The sequence below is a fragment of the Natrix helvetica genome, assembly GCF_964273705.1.
Source record: "Natrix helvetica genome assembly, chromosome: Z".
NCBI classification, from domain to species: domain Eukaryota; kingdom Metazoa; phylum Chordata; class Lepidosauria; order Squamata; family Natricidae; genus Natrix; species Natrix helvetica.
Window position 1 is genome coordinate 53,727,135 of NC_138554.1, and position 27,875 is coordinate 53,755,009.

Sequence of the window (27,875 nt, forward strand, 5' to 3'; positions counted from 1 at the left end):
GGTAGCACTCAGAAGAATGCAACTATGTCTTCTTTTTACTTGGATCATAACATATACAATTTACTGAATATAAATCACAGGACCATCAATTTGGAAGATACTAAAAGTTATAAGAAATCAGCATTCAGTGAAGTTTTAATGCTTTCTAATTATTTATAATAATCATAAATGAGATACAGTTACAAATTCTTAGTTTGATCAGTATCTTTCAACTTAATCTACAGCACAAGATTGCTTGGATAAAATAATGGTAGGGTCAGGGTTAGGGTCATCTGATATCTTAATTCCTTAAAAGAAAAATGGGCTATCAGTTGGAGCTAATGGGAAGGCAATTCCATCTTACATTTACTGTCAGCCGGCATCTGGATTTAAACCCATATGAACCTGCACAGGAAAGATGCTTTTTGTTCATGTTCAACAGGCACATCCCTCCAGTTTTGTCCCTCCTGGAGAACTCCAAGGATGAGGGAAGAAAACGATTGAGAACCAAGGCTAAGAACAGAAAAGGAACTCGTTCCATTTCTCTGGCAATTTTAAAATTAACTGAGTGGAGAGAAATCGAGGAGCAATTAAAACAGAGGGAAATTGTGATCTTTGAAATAATAGGTACAGTTATTTTTTATCTAGAAATTTTATATTATAGTCTTAGCTGAGCCAAAGCCAATTTTTTTGGGGTGGTGGTGGTGGTGTTATTTATTTTCTTTGCATAAGATCAGTGATTGTATTATACAATTTGGAATCTCTTTACAGCAAGGAGCTTCTGTTGCAAGTTGCCTTGTGCTCTTGGAAGAATGGCAACATGTAATTATAACAAATAAATAAATACTATATTATCTGAAGTAAGCAAACCACAAATGGAATTATTATTTTTAAATAAAACTTGTTTCCTGCTGACCAAGATTCCCTCTTGCAAAGGTACAATAAGCCCTTGGGAATCTTTGCATATTTTTCCCAGGAAAGGAGCTAAAACTTCCTCATGAATTATTTTCATTGTAAACTCATAGTAGGATATTTTGCCTCCAAATTTCAGTCTGTTATACATTTTGTAAAATCATGTTTTGCCAGAAAATGGAGTAATCTCAACACAAAAGCCAAGGTGGGTGTGCCACCTGCATTAGTTCTCTTGTCCTCAAGTAATCTATTTGATTTCATGACTAAGAAATAATACATCTAAGCTTTACTATCTGTGACATACATCTTCAGTAAAGAAGCTTACTTCTAAATTATACTCCCTTTAGGTCAATGATTTTCACACATAAACATAACCAGCAGTTTCAGCAGTAACATGATTCCTATTTATTGATTCTAATGAGAAACATCAAGCTATAGCTGTTAAGCCAGCCCAGAACAATTATTTAGCAAAATACAGGTAGTCCTTGACTTATGACCACAATTGAGCCCAAACTTTCTGTTGGTAAGTGAGATTTGTTAAGTGAATTTTGCCCCATTTTACTTGCCATATTTGTTAAGTGAATCATGGCAGTTCTTAATAACACGGTTGTTAAGTGAATCTGGCTTCCCCATTGACTTTGCTAATCAGAAGGTCCCAAAAGGGGATCACATAACCCTGGGACACTTCAACCGTCATAAATGTGAGTCAGTTGCCAAGCGTCTAAATTTTGATCCCATGACTATGGGGATGCTGTAATGGTTGTAAGTGTGAAAAACAGTTAAATCTCATTTTTAGTGCCGTTGTAACTTTGAACAGTCACTAAGTGAACTGTTCTAGTTGAGGACGACAGGTATAGCCAGGCCTAAATACTGTGCTATTTGGGGCACTCCAAAGGGCACTGCAAGAGAAATATTGAAGATAAAAATAAACTCAAAAAAGCCATTATAATCAGCTGAAGCACCAGCTACTGAGTTATTTGGTTATTTTCTGGCATGGTAGTTAAATTTGCATATTTCTTATTTTCAAAGGTTGCTGCAGATCCAAAACTGTTTCTCTTCTGCCAAGGTTGAAGACTAGAAGGATGCAAAGCTCTCTTAGCATCCTAAGCTAGAAAAAGTATTCCATGTACTGGTTTTTACTTCATGCTACTTCCTTCTGTTCTTGGGTGGACTCCTTGATCACCTACAATGTTTGGAGAGAGTGTGAAAGTTATATCAGTTGGTGTTAATTGCAACATTTCTATTCATTTTGTTCAGACATGCTTCATTTTGCATTCTTTAAAAAAAAAAAAAAACCATAGTTCTCTACCAATACTTCTCTACCAATAAATAGAGTTTAAAATATAGAATCATAGAATCTATGACCTTGGAGATCTTTTAACCCAACTCCGTGTGCAAGGCAGACGATGTTATTCCATCCCAGACAAATGGTTGTGCTGTCTCCATCAGCGATAGAACTTCCACAACTCTGGGAGGCAAGTTGTTCCATTGAGTAATTGTTCTCACTGTCAGGAAGTTTCTCCTTAGTTCTAGATTGAATCTCGCACTGACTGGCTCCCACCCAATTGTTCCTGCCCTGCCCTCAGATGCTTGGAAAATAAACTGACACCCTCTTCCCTATGACAGTCCTTCAAACATTTGGTTTTCACTGATTTTTATCTTAATACTAAAAATTAAGCAACTAATCCATCTCTCAGTTCTTCTTATCACAATAATACCTTCATGTATTAATTTGACTAATGGTTTGTAATATACATGCTAGTATGAACATGTAGTACCTGTCACCTGAATTTAGCTAAGAAAGATTTTAACCAACTGCAGTCTGTCTTATAAGCACAAGAGGGCACTTGAGATTCTACTCAACTCCAGCTAAGAAAAAAAGACTAATAAAATAGAAAAATCTCCCTTAGCCTGTTTATATTGTTGTTGTATTTGTTTGGCTTTTTAAAAAAGTAAATGTGAATCTTGGTGGATAAGATCTCATCACATTTACTTGATTAAGAATCTTTCTTCGGTCTTCCTTCAGCTCTGTTTTGTTTTTGTTTTTGTTTGCTATTGGACGAAAGACAAATTTGTAAAGCACTTTGAAGGGGAAATTTGGTCTTAGCCGAAAGACCTAGTAAATTTCTTTTCCATAAGCTTCATGTTCAAATGCCTTCTTTTATATCTTCAGGTATATTTTTAGATAAATACAATCCTTCTATCACTTTCAGAACCGCATCATAGGCTTTTCCATGCTTATAAAGATAGGCCATTGCTACAGGCCTTCCAGCAACTGGAATATTAATATATTCATCCCTGGTCTCCTGGAAACACTGCAAAGGCCAATTTCAATATTTCCTTGATTTGCTGGGTGAAGTGTTTCATGGCTCCTCAAGTTTTCCCAAGAAAGGTCTTGCTGTTATTATCCCATCCTTCTTTTCTAGCTATTCTGTGAAGCAGTTTTGTAATGGCCTTCAATGATCTGTTTTTGTTTATTGGCAATTTTAAGGAGAAATATTTCACCACACAGTGGTAATACACTGCTGCTTATGATTGGCAGGCAAAGCAAATGCAGGAAAAGGACATGTCTAGTTTGACCTAGGAAGTATTAATAGAAGAGAATATTTGTAGCTCAGGGTGTGGGGTGCTTGATGTACTCTGAATTTGGTAATTTCCTTGCAGGTGTTTCATTACCAAATTAGGTAATATCATCAGACTAATAATGTTGCCTAATTTGGTAATGAAATGCCTGTAAGAAAACAACCAAGCTCACCAAGGAGCCCTACCTAAGCCATATGGCAAAGCAACATACTGAAAAAATAATTGTAGAGATCTATTGGCCATATAAAATTGGCCATATAAAATGTATAACTCTGTAAATGGTATTCTATTGTGCAGCCTTCGCATTGGGTTTGTATCCCAGTTTATCACCTCCAGAGCAGGGGTGGGTGCTGCCGGTTTTACGACTGGTTCGCAACCCATGCGTGCCAGACATGCGCTGTGCCCATGTGCGCTGTTCAATGCGGTTCGGGGCCGTGTCAGGCCTGGGTTCTGCTCCAGGGTATTCTACCTTCACTAAGTTCATTATAGTGAGAAAGTAAATCAGAGTTTTGCTCCTCAACCAAATCACAGCAGAAATGGTCTTTTCACTAGGTATTACAGCTCTGTTGAACTTAGAGGTGGTTTATTCTCCCTGGCAGACTATATTTTATTCTCCTCTGCCACCAGACATTCAGCTGCCGTAGCCTTGTTCTCAGCTTTCTGAGGTGGTTGGAAGTGAATATTTCAAACTTCACTTGAGGTTTTGGGGAATGGGAAGTTCCCAGGAGGAAAAATGTGTTTAAACTATAAATAGGAAATGCTCATTTTGAGTGAGCCACTAGCTTAAAATGAAGTTGATTTATCTTATAAATGTGACTGAAATACTTTAATATACATGATGAAACCCACTGTGTACTCCTAAATATGATGATGATGATTCAAGTTGTATAGTTTCTGCATGCTAATCCAATCCAATCCAATCCGATACAATAGTAGAGTTGGAAGGGACCTTGGAGGTCTTCTAGTCCAACCCCCTGCCTAGGCAGGAAACCCTATACCCTATAATCCAAAATGATCAGACTTAGAAGGTTAGGCAGGAAATTGATTCATACTCTATCATCTGCTGCTCATCGAATTTGGTGATGTGTAAATTAAGGATCAATTATCTTTTCCTGGATAGCTAAACATCTCTCTATAATGAAAAAGCTAAACCATGGTCAGCATCTTCAAAACGACGATTGGTTTGCATAATTCCTTTCCTATTCACTTTCAGAAATTGCTTATTAACTACTTTTCAGCTATTAGGAACCTTTGGATTGACAAGTCTGAAAACCCTGGGTGAGTCTGCCTTTAATCCTTAATGAAAGAAAAATTTAGCTACAAGTTTAAGAACAATATTTTTTTAAATAAACAGCAAAAAGCTCATTAAAACTGTTATTATAGAAAGTTATAAATGATTAAATTTCCAGATAATTTGAAATAAGTTTTAGGAATTAATTATAAAGAATTCTTCCTATGGGAAAAGTTGATTTGTTGTAATTTTTTCTATGACATAAAAGAGATAATCAATTTTTTAAAAGTGGACACTAGAGGGAACTAAAGATTTTAATTAAAAATAAACCTGAATAGCAGCTACAGAATATGTAAAATATTATAACACTGAAAATGCTAAAATATATTTTTAACAAATGGAATCTGAAGTTAATATCAACAGTGTCCGTGGTGATGTTTACTTCTATGGATAGACTGTCTAAAAGATGTTTTGGAAAAAATGGCAGAAGAGGAAAACAGAGACTGAGTTGGCACTGAAGATGGATCTAAAAATTACAGGTTATAAGAATGACATGGAAAAAGATGCTTCATTGGGAAAACAAAAGAAACTGGTTGATGCTTTAAAAATCAGAAGGAAATTTCAAGTAATAAATCAAGAGAATGATTCATAATCCTTTTATATGAGGTTGGTTAAAGCTTGGATGAGAACAGATAAAAAAGAAATAAAAAGAAATTTGTATCTACATTACTTAAATGGATTAAAAATTAAGATTGTTAGAAGTAAAAGGAAGGAATATGAAGTCAGTTTATTTACCAAGGATAAAATGGATATGTTGTTATTACTGGCAACACTTAGTGATACAATAATTGAAATATTAATACTTTCTGTTCTGTTTATAGATAGGAGTTGAGACATGAGATGAAGAAATCATGGGTTGTAAATTAAAAGGTTTAAAAATTATCAAAATTGTTTATACCTGTTATGATGAGGATCCTTTGCATTTTTCTTTCTTTCTACTCTTACATAGTTTGTATTAATTTTTACTACTGCAATTATAATCTTTAATAAAATCATTTTAAAAATAATAATTATAGAATTATTTCTTCATTCTTTCTTAATTTCATTCTTCATACTCATGGCCATACATTAGTTCTAGAACAAGTAACATTATTTTTAATTGTACACACTCCTATTTATAAAATAGGAATCTTATCAATATTTTCATTGTGGTAAATTGGAGATATAGCAAGAAAGCAACTATACTAGAGTACTATTAAATATGTTAAAAACAAGGAATCCCAGTACAGGAGGACATGGGAACTGGCTAAAAGTTTTATTATCTTTTATCATTTTATCGTTTTATTGTTTTATCTTTTAAAACTGAACAATAAGACTGTCATTGCAGTAATGCACAATGATATTATTTGTTATAATTTCAAGAAGGTTGGGGGAATTAGTTATTGTTGTTGCCCTGAGAAAGAGAGAAAGATTTTTGAGCACTCTACTGAGCGATCTCAAAGTTGTTCTGTTTACGACGTCATTTCCATGCCTTTTTCCCCTCTTGTCTTGATGCAATACGATGCTTATTGGTTTTGAGCTAAAGCAGATCCCTTAATGCTGGCTATTTAAAGATTTGGTTCAACAAGTTAGGATGATAAACATTAATTTGTCTTACTGGTACTTTATAAAGAAGCTTGAAAACTAAAAAGGATAATGTCATTTACCTATTGATGGCAGAAAAAGATGAAAGAAAGAAACATCACAGACTAATAATCTGTAAATTAAGAATTCCTTAGCTGAAAGGGAATGAAAAATAATTAGGGAGATTCTGAGCAGATATGCTCGTGGATGTTTTAGATGTTTGAAAATAACAGGTCAAACTAGATTTTTCATTAAACATTTCATCAGATGAACTGTATGATAAAAAAGGAAGGCTTTGAATGCATAGGTAGCTATTGCCTACCTCTCCATCTCTAGCTTCCACTGTTCTGATCACAATGCTCCTCTTCAGACGAGCCTCAGAAACTGACTTTGTGTCGAGGCTGGTTTCTGGTAAAGAGGGAAAGAACAACTGGGTCACTGCCACTGAGTATAAATTTGACTTGGGAGCCCTTGGTGATTTGTAGTGAGGTTTGAGACATGAAACCATAAGAGAAGTAATGTCAAAGAAATGCTGACTTTCTTAGAGGGGTGAGATGGGAAAAAAACTGACTCTGATTTAAAAAAAAAACCTTATCTTTTACTCGCTAATATTGTTTCATTGAATACCTAGCATGAAAACATGGAAGAAACTTTGCTAAATAGTGCTGCAAATAGGCTAAACAGAACTAATGTTGTTGGACATAACTAATCCATAATGACATTTTTAATGTTAGAAGACATTAAAAATCATTTAAGGGTACAAGATAGATCCAATTTTTAGATTAGAATATTTTAAACAGCCTCTCCTAAATTAGACTAAACAAAAATGTAGTAATTTAGATGTATAAAAAATCAACACAAGAACAAGTAGCATCTAACATGATAATGCTTCTGTGTTTCATGGAATTGATTATCAAGGATAAGAATTTTTAAATGACTGGCTTGGAAGTCAGAAGCAGAGGTTTATCAGCAGAGTTGTCTATGCCAAGATAGGCAGCAAATAAATTTAAATAAATAAATATACAAATAAATGTAGTTTACTTTGTTCTAAGCTAGCTGAATGTCAGGACCTATAGTGTTTCTGTGCTGGATTGCAACAAAAGGCCTTGAGATGATCCAACATTCCAGCATTACTGAACTTGTTCATATCCGTGAAGAGGAGATAGTAAATTGCCATTGAAGTGTATAACTTCCCTACAGATGCAAAAGCAAGGGAAAGGATACTCTGGATTCAGTTAATGACTTGAACAAGGAAGGATTAAAAAAAAAAATCGATAAAAATCTCAATGTTTGCGAAAACTCTTCAGAATTATTGGACTTAAGAAGGAAATAAACAAGTTTATAAACAAGTTTGTTTGTGTTGATCCTTCTCATACTTACTGTATTCTTTTTAATGTTTCCAGAGCTTTATTCTTTTACCGTAAGTTATTTTATAATCCTAGAACTTTGGTTACTGAAAGGATTGCAAATAATAATAAGCATAATAATTATATTTCCATAAAAGGCACTTTACCAAGGTTCCTTGTTGCAAAGAAAATCAGCTACCATACATAAAACCCTCTTTCTATAGCCCACTGTCAGAAATAGAAAAACAAAACATTTAGTTCTTCAGGAAAAAAAAAGTATTGATTCATGCAGGAGGGACCTGGAAGGAGAATGAATATCTCACCTCGGATCTGAAGGTTGGAAAAAGTCTGTACTGGGATAGTAATTCTGCAGAAATAAACAAGGAACAGTTGGTTTGAGAATTAAGTACTAATCTTTTCATTTTCCCCTTCTTTCCCAGTCTCTGTCCAGTTCATCAGTTAATTTCAGTTCATCAGTTAATTTCAGATTGTGTTTTAGACAAGGTATGAGACCAAACAAACACTATTGGGAAAAAAAAACACAAATCTGACAGAGATGTTGATCAAACTGAAATGAAATAGCAAAACAACCATTCCCCCCCCCCCAGATCCCAGGATAACAGTCAGGTGATTTCCACACACATTCCTGAATGAAATGAAGACTTTTAGCACGGTGAATTTGGAATTTTGAGCTTATATGATACACTGTTGGACAGGGGCATGTCTTGTTTTCAAACGTGATTGTATTGGATCACTTTTAAAAATATTAAACTGTGGGTCTGACTAAAAGCAAGTCAACCCAGAGGTGTATATTTTATCTGTCTCATGATGTTTCATAATCTTCTTCCCAGCTTTGGAAGTAGACCTGATCTCCACAAGTACAATGAGCCAGAAGAACTCTAAAGGGAGAGAATAGATTATAATTTTAAATTGTAGATGCAAATTAGTATCTATCTAACTATATATTCATCCATCCATTAATCTACCTACCCACCTGCAAGCAGAAAACAGATTGAAATTGTGGATAGGTTCAACTTAATTAATTGGCAGTTAATTATCAAGTTGGCTATCAGTTGGTAATGCAATTCTTCTCCGAGCTACCTTCTAAGGGTGTAAGGCTAGGCAACTTGTACTGAGAAGGGTCCTTATAGTCCTTCTATGATTCACTAGAACAGGAGTCCCCAACCCCTGATCTGTGGACTGGCACTGATCTGCATCATGCCAGAAACCAGGCAGCGGAAACAAACAAAGCAGGATGCAGGCAGCGCGCAAAACCGTTCTGCAGAAAAACCTCTCTCCGTGGAACCAGTCCAAAAGGTTGGGGACTGCTGTACTAGAAGTAACCTCCTGACCGTACCCGGTCCTCCAGGGTCTGATGCAGGTTCTGTCATGAGTACAGGAATCATAACTTCTTGGGTGGGGGGAATAAAGGACAAACCTGAAAGGGGCAAATTGGAAAGAGGTTCGCAAGGATTAAAAATGTTTATATCTTTCCTTTACAAAGGAAAATTCAAGAGGAAAACCCAGAAAGTAAATTAAATCACATCTATCTAAAGTTCAGCTTTCTGAAATAAGGGACTGTCCCTAATAATAAAGATGTGTGCTCACTGTAATTATGGGAGTTACTCCTCCTGACTCACTGTCTTTTAGCTTCCTCTTCTAGGCATGTACCACACAGGATGGAGAATAGCTGGCGGTCAGACCTGTTTTGGTGGGTCATCACCATTGGGGCTCTTTAATAGGTCTTAATTGGTGTCCTAGTTAACTGCTACAGAGCTTCTTCATAAGAATAGCCCTAGGTCTGTCTGCTTTTCCCTCCTGGTTGAATTTCTTTCTGGCTTTGACATTGCCTTTGTTTCCTAGTATCAGTTGCTGCAATTTCAGGCAATTCTTCAGATTTTCAGCCTATCCATTCTAAGGAAAAATGCCTCGCTCTTCCCAGGCTGGGGTGACTTTTCAGTCCCTTTGGCCAGCTTCAAGAGCATGGAAAATATTTCCTTGATCTCTTGCCTGGGCTTTAAATTATTTCTTTCAGCTTGCTGATACCATAATCTGTTGGGATTCTTTAAAAACAAATGGAGGAAGGAGACCTGAAGAGCACTCCTTTTTTTACATGTTATGCAGCCTGTGCTTCCCTAGAAACCCATCCAGCTTCTTCTTTTGCCAGTTCCTTGCTTGAGGGAATTGCAAGAACTTAATGTAAGGAGAAAATTTAAAATACGATTCCAGGGTGATATGGTACAATTTATTCTATAACTTCAGGACATTATTACTCTGGTTTATATCTAGAGCAAAGCTAATTTACAAATGAAGGCTGCAGTTTTCTGAGTGGGCAAGTCTAACCACTGACAGGATTCTCAGCAATTTCACTGGTAAAGTTGTTGTGCAACAGAATCAGTACAAGAAATGGACCTGCATTTTACCTGCCCTCTTCTCCCTCCAAGAGTTTGCGGTAAGTAGCAATCTCAATATCTAATGCCAGCTTGACATTGAGGAGCTCTTGGTATTCCTGGAGATGACGAGCCATTTCCTCTTTTAAGTTCCGACTGTCTTCTTCCAACCGAATCACTGTGTCATGATAGTTGGTAGTCTCAAGAGTATAGCGGTCTTCCATCTCTCTCAGTTGTCTCTCCAAAGATTCATTCTGCCAGGAAGAAAAGTTTCCTGATAAGGCAGTAAGGCAGTGGGTCTCAACCTTTCTAATGCTGCGACCCTTTAATACAATTCCTCATGTTGTGGTGACCCCCAACCATAAAATTATTGTAGGTTTTCCATATTTTTTCGAAAATATGTGTTTTCCGATGGTCTTAGGCGACCCCTGTGAAAGGGTCGTTCGACCCCCAAAGGGGTCCCAACCCACAGATTGAGAACCACTGCAGTAAGGCAATGATCAACCACTATTATACTCTGCACAAAGGAACAGTCATCTCCTGGCTACAGCTCACAGGAAACTCTAAGTTACATCAATGTTGATCACACTACAGTCCCTAAAAGTAACCAATTCCCAGAATTACCCAACCAACATGACCACTGTTGAGAATTCTGGGAATTGAAGTCCATACATCTTAAAGTTGCAAAGGTGTAGAAATATTGGTCTAAAAGAAATCGAGTGAGAAAAACAAACACAATTTCACATATTTAAAAATTTTGTTTAATGAAGACACATATTTTTCTGGTATCTTTGTACTAATAAAAATATTAAAATACAGAAAAGGGCAGTTCCTGCAATACAAAGAAAGTAAAAGTTACATTATTTTTATTCAGAAAGAAGGAATCAATAGCCATTGATTGCTCTCAGCACAATTGATGGAAGGGCTTTTGAGGTTCCATATCACCCTCTAATGCAGTTATGTAGACTGGCCATTGATGGAGCAGTTTGTGTGTGTGCGACAAATATATGATTTCAGTTAGTGGAGAAATGCTCTGTTGTATCTCATAATCTGAAGTAACTGAGGAGAAAGTTACTAATTACCCTCACTCTGCTATTCCAGAAACTATGAGTTGGGACCAGCCAACCTCCTGCTAGCCACATGTTTTCAACTTTTTGGCTTTTCCCAGCATCAACTCTACCTACCGATCCTTTAAAAGACTCCAGATCACAAGTGAGGGCCTGCAGTTGCCGCCGGTACTCATTAGCTTCCTGCTTGGCTAGACGCAGTGCCTCGATGTTTCGTGCTGCGGCATCACTCAAATCTGCAAACTATCAGATACAAGTCAGCTGTTTTCAAAGCTTGCAACCAGAAATTTAAACAATGTTATCTGACCTTTCCAATCCTTCATCATCTCAGTTCCTGAAGAAGACCATTTAACAATTCCTGGATCTGTGCCATAAAGAGTCTTTAGCTTCCCTATCAATGGAAACACTAAATCTCAATTCAAATGGGCAGAGGAGAGGAAAATCAGATCTTGGCAATTTCCATATAGCAGGTAATACGAAACAGTTAATCGCCTGCTCTTTGTTGACTGGGTTTCAAATTGTCTTTTTTAAAAATCCACTTTTTAAATAATAATAATAATGAAGGCAATGACAGCAACAGATACAGCTGGAGCAGAACAAAAGAATCTTTGATTTTAGCCACATATCCCTGTCCTTATTCCTACAATCAAAGTAAATATGATTCATCTTCCCCTCAAAGGAGTTTCACTCATTTGGCAAAGAAGTGAAATATAACCTGCCTAGAGCCTGCTAAATAGGCAGCACTTTTTATTTTTTGCAAATAACACTGACAGCCCACATTTCTGACAGTGAAGAGAAACTTGTTGCTGCCCATCCTACTCCAGTCAATGTCCTATATCTTGATTAGCCCAGTCACCTTCTTTAGTACAGTGCTTCCCAAAAAATAAGACAGGGTTTTATTTTCTTTTGACCGCCAAAATAAGCGCTTATTATTTTTGAGGTGTAGGATGCCCCTTAACCTCAGTCCATGGCCCAAGGATGAGTAATCCAGAGAGGGTCAGATGTTCTGTCTTTGTTTCTGGGACACTCTTACCAGCCCTAGTATCACTTGGCCTGCCCCTCTTTTTGCGGTCATCACTAAGAGAAAGGGCGCGGTAGCTAGGGTTTGCAGGAGCAGCCTCTGCGAGGCTGTTCTGCGTGGATGGCAGGTGCATGTGGGGCACGTGGGGTATGTTCCCCCTGTCCCACAGGAAATGGCGGGGACCGGCTATAGATGCATTTAAATATTTTAGGGGAGGGCTTCTTTTGTGGGGAGGGCTTATTTTAGCGTATTCGCTCAAAAGCCTGATTGGGCTTATTATCTGGGGCAGTCTTATTTTTGGGGAAACAGGGTATGAGAAATGCTGTCCAAAAGATATTGGAACAGAAGCCCCTAGTTATGCTACATTCCCTAGCTAATAGCTCTTCTTACTCCTGTCCATTATATTGTGGCTATACCTTTGACTTGTACCATTCTTCAGTCTCTTGCATATTGTTTGTGGCCATTGACTCATACTGGATGCGGATCTCACGCAGAGCAGATGTCAAATCAGGCTTGGTCATGTCCATCTCAATGTGAACCTGTTGCTGCTGCAAATATTCCCGCAGCTCCCGCAGTTCCTGAGAAAAAGATGGAAAAGTTTTTAAACCAATAAAATCAGACTTGGGGCCAGGCTGGGTTTCCCTGAAGTGGAATGAAGCAACTCTAGAGAATGTAGGCATACAATATCACACAAGTGTTATGGGAAAGATAACATGGTTTGTGCATGTGTTTTTTATTTGGTATACAGGGATGGCTGAATCATTAAAGGCACCTGCTTTCATTTGTAATGAACTTTCTACACACTCAGAAAACAGAACCTTTGCAGCAATGGCACCTGATTTTCTGGAACCCTTTCTCTCTCCTCCCTCAAATATCAAGTGCTTCAGTTCGGAGCAGTTTTACCTTACCATTTTGCAATTGCTTGTATAAAAGTGGTGTCTTAAAGTGAGTGGTGATCCCTGATTGTTCCTTCCAAAGCACTGAACATTTGGGTAGATCTATGACCTTTGGGATTCATCATTGACTATTGGGATTCCCTTTTGCCATCTTTTAACACAAGGCTGTCTTTTTCCTTTCTAACTAATCATCCAGTCAATTTTATTTCATACTACAACAACAACAACAAAAGAGAGAGAGAGAGAGAGAGAGAGAAGTCCTCTTAAAGGACTGAATTTAAGAATTCACAGCCTATGAGGTTTTTCTAAGAGCAATCTTTACAAGGTTTCCACAACGAAAACTTGGGCAGAATTTGCAGGAGAATTGTTCCAGTTATGCCTGCAATGTCAGCACTAGTTTCCCCCAGTACATCTACTGTTAAATTGTATTCATGTTTTTTTCATTTTTTAAAATATTTATATTCCACCCTTCTCTAGATATTCAAGGTATTATACATGGTGCATGGGATGGTCTTCCTACATGGATTTTCCCAACAGTTCTATTGAGGTAGGTTGATAATGTCTAAAGTTTCTTGGTCACCCACCTCACTACATTACACAAGTATGAGATACATACTTCATAAATTCAGAGGAACAATCAATTGCTAAAAATTTCATATGCTCATGTGACAAATAATACTGTGTTTGTATGTGTGTATGTTTGTTGCTGTTTCAATACTAATTTTTGTCAGCAAAGTAGATCAGAATTCTCCTTCGTGTGAAGAAACGAGTAATACTTAGCCCTACTCTAATCCTTCTGAGGTTACCAAAATGGAGCATTTCTTATCTCTTTGCTTCCACTCTCCCCTTTTTCAAGTTGCTCGTTCTTTAATCAGAGCAGTATAAAATGTCATAAAATTTTGTATCAGCAAAAGCAATCATAATCTATCTAGTAAAGACTTACTATCTCTATAAGTATTAATTTAATGGGGATTGTAGAATGCATATTGATTTTATAGTGTTTTTGAATTTTTTGCTTTTTTTAACTAAGAATTTTAATTGTGGTTGAACCTGGAGTGTTGGTAGTATTATAACTGTTGTTATTGTTAGTTATAACACTTTCTAAATAATTTCACAATCCCTATAAAAATGGCTTGGCTTGATTTTGTCTGCTTATATAAGCTCCTCAGGAAGCTTTCTCCTAGTCCTAGTGATATGTTAGACCACCTGATAGAAACATCATTGCTTGGAGGTAAATAATTTAGGAGGAACGGTTGACATACCTTGTATATTCCATAAGTGAGGCTATACCTCTAGCTTTGGACTAGAAATAGAGATGAATCTCTTAACACTCTCCATCATATTGGAGAGTCACAGAGTGCAGTGATTCCTAATCTAAGAGTCCAAATTTTAAAAAAATGTATCTCAGAAACTTTATAAACACTTGTGGCTTAAAGGCTACCTATTAGCTATAGCTCATAAGCAAGCAAAGAAACATGAAGTAACAGTTGCTTGGAAGGCTATATTTGGCCAAGGGCTAAACAAAGTGATTTTTTAAAAAAGTGAGTAATGTTTCTCTTGAGTTGATTTTAACTCCTTGTGACTATTTGGAGACACCCATGCAGTTATCTTGGCAACAGTACATGAGGGTTTGGGGTATTTTTCAATTTCACACTATAATCTGAGGTTGGCCCTTGCATCTAAAATCTAATTAGGGTCAACCCCACTTAGCATTCTTAAGATCAGCTCAAGTTGCCTTTTTGAGCTTTTTCCCCCAGTTCAAATATAATAAAATTAAGTACAGTCTGTGGGTAAAAGAAATATGCCCATTTCTGATTATGGGTCTGCTGACTGGATTAAATCAGGGGTGTACAATTTGAGAATTTGGGGTTGCATGCAGTCCTCCAAAATCTTGTGCTGTCTGCACATTACATACTGCAGAACAGGACTATGTGGAGTTTATCCCACTAAAAACTATGTACCTCAAAACTAAATAATCTCTTCAGGACACGTCTAGTCTACAAATGTTTAATATAGAGGATTCTGAATAAAAGGGAGCAAGGTATTTTGCACAAAACCCTTTCTAAGATTTTTGTGAACAACAAGGGTCTTGGGTGTACTGGCTGGACATGCACATCTTCAGGATAGCAGGTTACGGGAAGCTGCTGTCCAATTTTCCTGTAATTGAAAATTGATATGGTTCACACATTTGTGGATTAATACTTCATAATCAGGGTTCAAACTTGCTAAGATAAAACAATTGTGGCATTGTGCAATGTGCAAACCCAGCCTGATTGTAGATGTTAAAGAAAAACGAACATTGTCTAGCAAGGCAAATAACCCGAGTCTTCAATTCCATACTCAGTTTTTTTTAAAAAAACCCACAGAATGTCAATAGTGAACTATTGTACCTCATCATGGATTTTCTTTAGGAATATAATCTCCTCCTGCAATGAATCAATTTTGCGTTCCAGATCAATCCGGGCTAAAGCAGCAGCATCAACATCCTGTGGGGACAGAGAAACTGTGATATGAGAGGGAAAATCATCCCTATTCAATTTATTTAGCACAACAACAATACAGGTAGTCCGTTCACTCACTGACTCATTTAGCGACCCTTTGCAATTATGTCTATTACTTCCCGTTATAACAAATATTTGCAGTTATATGATGAAACAGTAACTTTGTGACCAGTCCTTGGATTTGCAATTGTTGCAGGTCTGCATAGCAAGGGAAAACTCAAGTAAGATTGTAAGCAAGGTTGTGATTTTACTAGCAACTACTTTGCTTAACAACTGAGTTGTTGGTCCCAATAGCTAAATGAGGATCAACTGTACAGACGGCCCTGTAAATTATGAGCATAATTGAGCCCAAGATCTGTTGCTAAGCAAGGCATTAAGTAAGTCATGCCCAATTTTACAACCATTTTTCCATGGTTGTTAAGTGAATCACTTCAGTTGTTTAGTGAATCACGTGGTCATTAAATGACTCCAGCTTCCTCCATTAACTGTTTTTGGAAGCTTGCTGGGAAGGATTCAAATGACAATCCCGTGATCTCATCATAGATAGATGCCAGTTGCCAAGTGGTTGAATTGTCATCATATGACCATGGGGATGTTGCAACGGTCATTATGAGTCATTCAGTGCCATTGTAACTTTAAACAGTCACTAAATAAATAGTTTTAAGTTGAGGACAACCTATATGCCAACCACGGAGGAAAAGCCAAGCCTCAGCACTGGGCCTTTGCTAGACCCTGCTTTAATTCATCCATTGATGATGAGATGTATTGAGCAGATCAAGAGGCTGATTCAATGTTGCCATTTTTGCTCATTGTTCAATAGCAATTCATTATAGCAATCCTATAAACCAAATCTATTTTAAAAAGTGTAGCATTATTTAAAGTAGCGGGATACGAACAGTATAGGAACAGTTAAAACAACAAGCACCGAGAAACAATGCAATTGTTTCAATGCAATTACACCCACCCCATATGTATTTCCTGAATAATTTTATTAATAAGACTTTTTAAAAATTCTTTTATTGATAAAATGCTATCTTATTAAACTACAGAAGTATAGGCAGCACAAAAGGTAGTTTGGGGATTGGTCCCCTATTGAGGAATGACACTTTTCATACTCAGTTCAGAGAAGATACATTTATGATGTGAATGTGAAATATGCCATTATTTCTCTTGGGAAATCTAATGTGTGCAACAAAACTCTCTCCAGAAAGGCACTTTGTTCCATCTGATTTCCTGTGGGGGGAGGGGGCGGCAAGACTGCTATTGCGCATGGTCCATTCATAAAAATTCTGTTTTATGTGTAGGATATTTTTTCCTTGATTGCAAATCTAACCTAGTAATAAAATATATTCTATTCTCACACTATCCACTGATTCTCAGTGGGAACTGGAACTGGTTAATTAAGGATAATTAGGAAATACAGTAGCAAGTGAATAAGAAGAAATTCATTAACTACTTAAAAAGAAAGGAATAAAATAGTATATTATACATTTGTTTAAAAGCAAAACTTTGCACAAAATTGGTTTGGAAAAAAAAGATAATATAGAAATGCAATACTACCATTTAGATCAGAGACTGCATTCACCATGGCCTTATTTAAGAATGCCTTGAGTATACATAACCGTTAAGGTCTCCAAATTATAATCTTAAATATAACAGAAGAAGAAGACTGGGCCAAGTTTCCACGTTGTTACCAGTGTTATTATATAGTTAGCACATATGTTCATTTGATTTCATAGACTTGACACCAGGCCTGGCCATACACTTAGAATTTATAGAATAACAGAGTTGGAAGGGACCTTGGAGGTCTTCTAGTCCAACCCTCTGCTTAGGCAGGAAACCCTACACCACGTCAGACAAATGGTTATCCAACATCTTAAAAACTTCCAGTGTTGGAGCAATCACAACTTCTGGAGGCAAGTTGTTCCACTGATTAATTGTTCTAACTGTCTGGAAATTTCTCCTTAGTTCTAAGTTGCTTCTCTCTTTTATTAGTTTCCACCCATTGCTTCTTGTCCTGCCCTCAAGTGCTTTGGAGAGTAGCATGACTCCCTCTTCTTTGTGGGATATTGGAACACTGCTATCATGTCTCTCCTAATCCTTCTTTTCATTAAACATACCTAGTTCCTACAACACTTCTTCAGATTTTAGCCTCCAATCCCCTAATCATCTTTGTTGCTCTTCTGTGCACTCTTTCTAGAGTCTCCACATCTTTTCTAATCGTGGTGACCAAAACTGAACGCAGTATTCCAAATGTGGCCTTACCAAGGCATTATAAAATGTATTAACACTTCACATGATCTTGATTCTATCCCTCTGTTGATGCAGCCTAGAACTGTATTGGCTTTTTTGGCAGCTGCTGCACACTGCTGGCTCATATTTAAATTGTTGTCCACTAGAACTCCAAGATCCCTCTCACAGTTACTACTATTGAGCAAAGTACACAAATACTGTACCTGGCATTCTCTTTTTCTTGCCTAAATGTAGAACCTTACTTTTTTCATCATTGAATTTCATTTTGTTAGATAGCGCCCAATGTTCAAGTATGTCAAGATCCTTCTGTATCTTAAGCCTATCTTCTAGAGTGTTGGCTATTCCTGCCAGCTTGGTATCATCTGCAAATTTGATGAGTTGCCCACCTATCCCCTCATCCAAATCATTGATGAAGATGTTGAAGAGTACTGGGCCCAAAACAGAGCCTTGGGGTACTCCACTGCATACTTCCCTCCATGTAGATGCAGTTCCATTGAGGACTACATGTTGAGTGAGGTTGGTCAGTCAGTTATGAATTCATCTGGTGGTGATGCTGTCTAACCCACATTCTTCTACTTTAACTAGTAGTAAGTTATTATCTACTTTGTCAAATGCCTTACTGAAGTCCAAGTAAACTATATCGACAGCATTCCTCTGGTCCACTAATTTTCTCACTTTGTCAAAGAATGCAATAAGATTAGTCTGTCATGATCTGTTTTTGACAAACCGACATTGGCTTTTGGTTATTATTTGTTTGCTTCTAGTGTTTGCTGATTCGTTGCTTATCTTTTCCAGAATCTTCCCTGCATTGAGGTCAGGCTGATAGGTCTTTAGTTTCCTGGATCTATTTTTTTTCTTTTTTGAATATTTAACCTGATATAAGTAATGACACAAGTAAGTAAGTTGGTTTACTTACATGAATCTTACATGAATTGTATGAAACCTCTCACAGTATTGCCAAAATATCTGCCTGCAAAACACTAAAATCAGGTTGGTTCTATCTGTCTTTCCAGCTTCATGGATTTTTGTCCATTGTTACCCCAGCATTGAAAGCTGGAGACGTAATACTTTTGTTTGGCCTGAGAATTACTGGATATTTTGGAAACTATGGTAATCTTTCATTGGTGCAACCTAAAATTGTATATATTTTTTTGCAGCTATATCTCACTACTATTTCATATTCAGTTTACAGATGCATTCTATTCTAAGATCTTTTTCACATGTGCCCATATCAATGCACACTTATTGGTGTATTTGATTATATTTCTTAAGTGAAAATTTTGCATTTCTTTTGGTTAAATTTTGTTTGTTTCTGATCATTTTTCTAACTTAAAGGAATGCTTTAGAATTTTATTTTTATCTTCTAGCTAGGGCTTGCTATCTCACATAATTGTGGGTCTTCTGCAAATCTTATAAGTGCTTCTTCCAACTTCACTTAAGACTTTAAAGAAGCTGTTGAATAGTACAGAACCCCCAAGAGAGAGCCAGTTTGGTACTCAGTAGTACTTAAGTCACTAGACTAGAAACTGGGAGACTGTGAATTCTAGTGCCATCTGGGTGATCTTGGGCAAGTCACTTTCTCTCAATCTAGGAAGGGGGCTATGGCAAATCACTTCCAAAATCTTGCCAAGAAATCTGCAGGACTTGTCCAGACAGTCACTAGAAGTCAATACTGAGTTGAAAGGATCAAAGAGAGAAACAGAGAACTAATAAACTAATTTGTTCTTTGCTTTTGTCAAATCCATGCTGATTTCTGGTAATTAGATTAATTTTCAAGATTCTTTCAAAATGATCAAGAATCTTCTCAAGTACAGTATCAGTGCCAGATTGATAGGTCTGTAGTTTGTTGTAGTATCCTCCTTTGAGGATAGTGATATCATTTGCTGTCTCCAGATGCTTGACATTTTGCTGATTCTTAACAATTTCTCAAAGATTAAAAAGTATTCAGCCAGACTATCAATAAGGTGTTTCTTGAGTAGCTAGGTATAGTTCATCTAGCTCTGGAGATTTAAACTCATTCAAAGTAAATAAGTATTCCTTGATTATCTTTTATCAATTTCAAGTTTTGGTCCTGTTTCTTCAACTTGCTCTTAACTTCCTGATGGAATACATTCTTATTTTTGTTGGAGAAGATTGAAACTAAATAGGAATAGAATACCTCTGTCTTTTGGGGTTGTTTTTCTTTTTTTGAGCATTTGATCTTCTTCATTGAGCAATTGATAATATGATGCTTTCCTTCTCCTTTTTTATTTTAAACATGTTTAAAGAAGCCCTTTTTGTTATTTTTTAGCATCCTTCACTAACTAAAGCAGTTTTTGCTTTCATAATGCCAATCTTAGGCTACTTATTTCTATTATTCTTTTGTGATGTGACTCTTTTTCTGTTATTTGTGTGCATCTTTTTTTTTTTACAGATTTTCAGTAAAGTTTTAATTTGGTTGCATTAGTCTTTTTCTGCTATCTTCATTTTTATTTCTTAACTGGAATTGTGCTTTTACTATCTCCTTCTTTTGGAATTAGGCAACTGATATACTGGTGTTTTTCTTAAAGAGAGGGGAGGCAGGTATGTTATGAGTTCCCTTCCTTAAAGTGGTCCATCTAGCGCAAGGGTGTCAAACTCGGTTTCATTGAGGGCTATACCAGGGTTGTGTATGACCTTAGGGGCCAGGATGTGCATGACCAGTTCAATGTCACTCATGTTGGGGGCACTTGTGGTGGGCCTGAGTGCTCTGCCAGCGAAAATGGGCTCCCGAATTCTGCAATGGCCTCCTGCAACCCTCTGCCAGTGAAAATGGAGCTCACAAGGGCTGCATCCAGTCTTCCTAAGCTCTTTTTTTGGTGGCAGAGGCACCATGGGCCTGTCCTTCACTGTTTTCATGGCGGCTTTGCAAGCCAGATCTAAGCACCCCTTGGGCCAAATCTGCCCCGTGGGCCTTGAGTTTGACACCCCTGATCTCGTTGGACCAAGAAGGATCTTCTTTGTGGTGGCTCCTTCCCTGTGGAACATCATCCCCTTGGAGAAAAGATTGGCCCCCACTTTGATACTCTTTTTAAAAGCCCTGGGAGTATGGTTTTGTCAATGGACACCAAGGTGATAATCAAATAAGCAATTTGACCCCAATCAAATTGTTTATTTGATTGTTGATGCTGAAGTCGGGAGTGAAGTTTCATTGGGTTTAGAGTTGGAGTTTTACTTTTCTAAGCCACCTGGAGTTACCATGAGTGATTTGGGTACTATAAAAATTTTATAAGTGAATAAATTAAAAAAAAATCTCATTCTTTTTTCTCATTAGCTTCTTCTATGGGTTTCTACTTATAATTGCTCTAAATTTATTCTATTCTGATTTTTAAACTCCAAAATACATCTTTATCTATCATCACCACAGAACTCTATAATGAGTATACTGGGACACACTTCCCCCAAATTTCTTACTATTTCTACCTCTAACTTCAGAGCTATCACAGAGAGCAAGGCACCATTAGTAGTAGGGCATCCTATCTCTGTTCTTCAAGAACTCAGATCTGATCTAATCTGTTTGCTTGGTTATTTATTTATTTATTTGTTTATTTAGGTGTAGCAAAATGGAGTGTGGTGTATTTTTAATCTAATCAGTAAGTTTATATTGGTTATGTATATATAGACATATATCGTATATGCAGGAGTGATGTCTATAGTTCAGGAAGTGAATGATAAAAATTGTAAATATGCATTTGTTTCGATCTCATCTGAGAACAAATAATATTCAGGAGGTTAAAAATGACTCTCCATGTGGCATGATATTAATATTAATCATATGTAATTTTAACTGTGTAAACATAATTATTAAAATATACATATGATTTCAATTAATTTCTAATTTTTATCTTGGATCCTTCCATTACATTTTGAAGCACACCTTTTGGGGTGCAGTTCAAGTGTTGCTCTTTGTTCAGAAAAAGTGACCCACTCCTGATTTATATTACCTTTTAAAAATAGTGAATAAAGTGTATGAAGTCCAGAATAAATAGCAGCTATCCGGATAGGCCAGAGGACAGTGAGTGCTTGATACTGAACCTCTGAATATTTCTTTCTTTCTTCATTTAAAGTTTACAAAAATTCCTAGTTTCATCAGAAATAATGAACACACTCAAAGAGCTGCTTCAACTAACATACAAGTAGCCTAATTTCAGCATTTGAATAATTTTCTGTGCAAAAGATGTCCATGATGGCTATCTCATAGTGAACACAACCATATGATTGAAGCCTCACCCTTTGTACATCTGTTACACTGCACATAAGAAAGAGTAGGACTTTGATCACTTGGTTATGACCACCATCTTGACTTTTTTGACTCCCTATCAGCAAATACCCCTGAAGTGAAATACTTTATTATTCGTATTTATAGTTATTTATTATTCGTATTTATAGACCGCCCCTTCTCCCGAAAGGGACTCGGGGCGGTGTACAGTCACTAAAATGCGTTATAAAATACATACATAAAACAGTTAAATAATTAAATACAACAAAAGAACCATCATCTCAAATGAGGCAACAATTCTGAGGACTTCTTATATTTCCTTTTCATTGTTCCAAGACAGAACTTGTCATTTTGCCACCTTACCTGTCGGTAGGAAGACAAATTGCTTTCAGCTTCAAGGCGCAGATTAATCTCATCCTGTAATCTTAAATGAGAGTGAGAGAGAGAAGGGTGGAAAAGTAAGGTAGGTTTATTGAATGATCAGTACTCTTCCACCAGAGGCTATATTCAAGGACAAACATCAAGTTCAATGCCTCCACTCAAACCTTTGCAAATTCCCTGCAGTTCAAACACACTCTTCATCCAAACTTCTGCATGCAATAAAAGTTTCAGATTATAAAAATTATAATAACTTATTTTTGTTAGGAATACACTGAAAGGGCCAACAAGAGTTGCAAGGAGGAAAATCAACTTTTACCCTTCCATCAGCCATTGTGAGGAAGGAAACCGGTAGAGTCTTTTGTGTGCTTTGTGTGGATGTGTGATCTGGGAATCTGACAAAAATAGTGAGAAGTGATTAACAGTTTTCAACCGTTCATTCCTTTAATCTCAGGTCTTTTAACTGATTTTAACACTTGGCTCTGAGGGGAATATGCAATTTCCAGAGGATAAAATAATGTGAAATGTTTTTATTTTTATATTTTTTCAGAGCTAGTTAGTCTCTTTTCTTATTATCTATTATCTATTCCATAATTTTAACTGGTTGGCAGGGCAACCCACACGTACAGTTCTTCAGAGCAGGCGTGAATAGCTGCAATATTGGGTGCAAGGTGCTATAGGATCATACAGAGAGCCAGTTTAGTCTGGTGGTTAAAACATTTGGTTAGAAACCAGGAGACTGTGATTTAAGACCTGCCTCAGCCATGAAAACCACCTCATGGATCTTGGGCCAATCATTTTCTCTCAGCCCAACTTCCCAGGGTTGTTGTTGTGGGGAAAACAGGAGGAGGAAAAAGTGATGGATATCTTTGCTGCTTGAGATTTTTGGAAAAATAATAAAGGCAAGATACAAGTAAATAAAAAATGTTTCTTATTCGTGGCAAGTCTTCGGTTTAAGTCCAAAGATCACCTGTAAATGTGTTTGTCTAGATCAGGGGTGTCCAAACATGGGAACTTTAAGACTTGTGGACTTCAACTCCCAGAATTCCCCAGCCAGCATGGCTGGCTGGGGAATTCTGGGAGTTGAAGTCCACAAGTCTTAAAGTTCCCAAGTTTGGACACCCCTGGTCTAGATTGTAACTCTTGAAAAACCAATGTGTCACAGCAGCCTACAGAATGGAAAAGTCAAAGGAAAGGGAAAGCAGGGAGTGAAAGAAAACAGGCTTGCAAAAACAGGAAGGGAACTGATTTACCTATCATAGTAGGGAATGTGAACCATGGCAATTTAAAAAAAGAAAAGATCCTCCATATTTGAGGAACAGTTCTAAGACTGTTCTTAGGGTGCTATAGCTCTCTTCCTGCTGGTCTGCTCCCCCCAAAAAATTCCAGGAATATATTTTCCTTGCTTCCTTTCATACTGGTCACAGTCCCATCCATCTCCCTCACTGTAGGCTTCCCTCTTCCAAGAATGATAAATCCAGGCCAGCATCTAAAGACGGTCCGCCATATTTTACAACCAAAGATCTCCTTTAAGAAAGGAAAGTCATTTTGCTTTCTGGCGCAGAGGACACAATTTAGACCCTCCCCTGTTCCACATGCAATGTACAGAACAGTGATGGTGAACCTTTTTGGTGCCGAGTGCCCAAAGCGTGTGCTCCCCCAAAATGTAATGTGAGTGCCCCCGTGCATGTGCATGCATCGCCAGTACATGTACCCTACCCCCAAGCTCCATTTTGGCTTCCAGATTGGTGCAGGGGTGGAGTGGGAGAATGCGCATACACGTGCACCCTCAACATGCAATGCAAGTGCCCCGCCCTCCACGCATGCGCATACGCGCCCCCTGCAGGTGCCCCATGCATGCACAGCAGCAATCAGGAGACCAGCTGGCTGGCGGGAGGCACACATGCATGCTCGGTGGAGCTGGGATGGGGCGATGGCTGGCATGCCTGCAGAGAAGTCTCTGCATGCCATCTGTGGCACGCGTGCCATAGGTTCTCCATCACAGATATAGAAGTTACATCTTCACTCAATCCTGCGGATACTTGGACAAGCCTTCCTTTGTAGTTGATTAAAGATTATGCAACAAAGTAGCTGAGGTTATTTATGAATGATAGAAATCTTTTGTCATCTCAGCAACTGCCAACTGAGGAAAATGCTTCCTCATGTCTAATAATGGGGCCAGCACTCTCTTGATTTTGAAAATTATATGGTTTGCTCCTACTGTAACACCTATAATGATCTTGTTTTAGTTTGAGTTTCAAGGGAAGACAGTAGCTATACTGAAATGGGGATGGAACAACAGAACCGAAGCACTACAGTGCTTCTGAAAGTTGACAATGAATTCTAATTTCAATTGGGACCAAAGGAAGAAATTTGTTAAATATTTGGAATAAGTACAAATTAACTAAATGAAATGAGTTACATTTAAATTAAAGCAAATTTAATCTCTACACCAGCTCTGCTGGCTTGTCCATGCTATAATATGGTGCAATGTTATTTGTCTGTCTGTTTGTTTATTTATTTAGTTAATTTCTATGGCCACCCATCTCAGTCAATGACTGGGCAAAACCAACAAAACCAGTAAAGAACCTTTAAAGCATCCAATTCAAGATAGACAAGAGCAAAATATTTGCCCCTTTAGCAATATAGCCAGGAAATGGAACCCCTGGCACATTCAACAGCTCAGGCCTGGGAACATGGGCTTTTAGGGCTTTATGAAAGGCTAACAAGATTGGGACCACTCTGGCTTCAGAAGGAGAGAATGTTCCATAAAGGAGGGACTATTATAGAAAAAGCTTGCTTTCTGATCCCAACCAACCAATATATACAAATTATGCATAAAAGTCTGTTCAGGTCATAGTTGTCCCAATGCTGCTTTTTCCAGAGGCAACTGGACTTCCTTGTTTTTTCTTTGAAGATGTTTTGCTTCTTATCCAAGAAACTTCTTCAGCTCTGACAGAATAGTGTGGAATGGAAGAATTTATATTCCTTGCAGGCAGCAGATAAGTTGCATCCTTTTAGAGGATCCTTGAAGCACTTGGAGGTTTATTTGTGTCCTTAAGGTCACCTGTATGACCTGTACAATTTGGGATGAACACCCTTTAAATGGTGTGGGAGTAGGATTGGATTTCCAGAGGAAAAATTGCAGACTGTAGGAACCAGGAGCACTACTCAAGTGACCCTGAAAACACAGATAAATCTCCAAGTGCTTCAAGGACCCGCTAAAAGGATGCATATAACCAGCTGTCTGCAAGGAATATAAATCCTTCCATTCCCCACTATCCTGTCAGAGTTGAAGAAGCTTCTTTGATGAGAAACGAAATGTCTTCAAAGAAAAAACAAGAAAGTCCAGGCTGCCTCCAGAAAAAGCAGCTTTGGGACACACTATGTATATATGCAGTATATATTTACTTGGGTTTCCTATCTACTTGAAATCTCCCAGGAATAATTGAGCAATTATAATTCAGAAATAAGAAATGCAGATAATTAGAAGCTATCTATGAAATGAATTGCCTATTTCTAAATTTTTTACCTTCAAGAAAGTCTTTACATTAATTCATGCTCAGTTTATAAGTTATGCTGACCAGAAATTCAGATTTCCACTATCAGATTTGGTGAAAATGTTTCTCCCAAACCTCTGCTGTTGCCTGGTACTGCAGGAGAAGATTAGAATGATTTGGAAGCTTTCACTAAGATAAGTCTACCATTATTAATTGTCTTGCTGAAGAAAAGAATTTCTAGGATGTGCTGAAATTGCAGTTCTCAAAATTCTAGGCTACTGAGCTAATTGGAATTTTAGGAGTTGCTGTCTTAATATCTGAAGGGTCCTATTTTGCAGAAAGCTGCTCTAGCCAATTCCATAGCCAAGCAGAATGTGGCAAAGTGATGCAAATATGTCCCTAAAATTATTTGACTAATCTGATTGATTGAAAAATTGATTTCAAATACAGAAGCTACAGATCTTGACTAAATCATCCCTAATGATCACTTTGGAAATCCTAGACTTAGACCATTTTAAAGCTTAGCGTTACCCAACTTCCACCTATACTTCTGTGTTTCAATGCTCTGTCCCCCCTCATGAAAACTGGAAAGTCTTTCTTACTTTTGCCGGAGATTGTTGAGATCCTCCAGCAAGTTGTCTCTCTCAATCTCCAGCCGGGCTTTAGAGTTGGAGAGTTGGTCTACTTCATGACGTAGCTCCCTCATCTCTTCCTGGTAAATGTCAGCCAATTTATTGGGCTCTTTGTCTCGAAGTTGATTGAGCTCAGCAACAAGAACTTTGTTCTGTTGCTCCAAGAAGCGAACTTTTTCAATGTAGCTGGCAAAACGATCGTTCAGCTCCATCATTTCCACCTTCTCATTGCTGCGGGTCTCTTTGAATTCACTGTTGAGAGCATCGGCCAAAGAAAAATCCACCTTGTCAGAGAACTTGGGGCCAGAATGGAAACTTAGCCTGGCTGTCTTCAGCTTAGTGACAGAGAACTGGGTAGTGGGAGATGGAGGAAAGTATCTGCGGCCTGGCAAGAACCTCAAGCCATGGTGGACAGAGGTGGTTTGTGAGCCGAAGCGCCTTCCGTAGGATGAGAGTCTATGTCCTTCCATGGTCAACCTGTTTTTGCAGGCTCTGCAAACTCAGGGTTTTCTGTTTGAGTGCTGCACAGGGTTTTATGCCGAAGGATTAACCATCCCTGCCTGATCATATGCCTGTGAAGGGCTGGAAGAGGGGGAGGAATGGGTTGCCTGCCAGGCCCCAACATATTTCATATTTACCATGCCAAGTGCCCTGTGCCCTGGCAAAGAGAGAAAAGAAAGACATTAGGCAAGAGCTTTGAGCATTCTTGGTCAAAAAAAGAGAGAAAGCACTTGGATGACTTTGTCCGCCTATGATGGCCACCATCTCCTTGTAACTCACGTCTTAAGGCAATATGATGCTAGATCCCCTTGCACCTCCACCTCCCCGCATTGCAATCATTAACCACCCCAGTTACCTTGATATAAGAGCAGTAGAAAAGGGTTTCAGACTGAGAAGCATAGCAAACATTAGCATTTTTGGAATGTGAATAGCACTGTCTGTTTCATTCTCAGCAATCTACTGCATTTTATTTAAGCATCCAAATGCCAGGAGTTTGATTAATCTCAAAAACAGATAGCTGAAAATCTAATTAAATCAGATTTAAATTTAAATTTAAACTTCTGATTGACTTTCAGTTCCAGCAGATCCTTAAAGACGGGGACAAGATTAATCCCCCATAATTTTAGCTTTTTTTCCCCAATTCAAGTTGGAGATATATCTGGTACCATTAAAAGGGACAGAATTAACAAGAATGGGCACACAGTCAGTTATATTACTTTTATAAAGAGATACCAGACCAAAATGTGCTTGGAAAATACTTCCACATGTGTACTTAGCCTTATTAAACTTGATATTCCCAGGTTTTGAATGATAAATCCCATCTTG

The 27,875-nt window shown here is 37.7% G+C and overlaps 1 protein-coding gene across 1 annotated transcript; it reads right to left on the reverse strand.

Moving 5' to 3' along the window:
* Positions 1 to 724: 724 nt before the first annotated feature.
* On the reverse strand, positions 725 to 27,174 carry GFAP (glial fibrillary acidic protein; the record flags this gene model as incomplete). Its single annotated transcript, XM_081933232.1, is given in 11 exon segments — positions 725 to 2,074; positions 6,651 to 6,736; positions 7,998 to 8,041; positions 10,098 to 10,318; positions 11,249 to 11,374; positions 12,569 to 12,730; positions 15,439 to 15,534; positions 22,403 to 22,463; positions 26,520 to 27,050; positions 27,052 to 27,095; positions 27,097 to 27,174. Coding segments are annotated over 11 exon segments (1,491 nt in total). The 3' UTR covers positions 725 to 2,032.
* Positions 27,175 to 27,875: the final 701 nt, after the last annotated feature.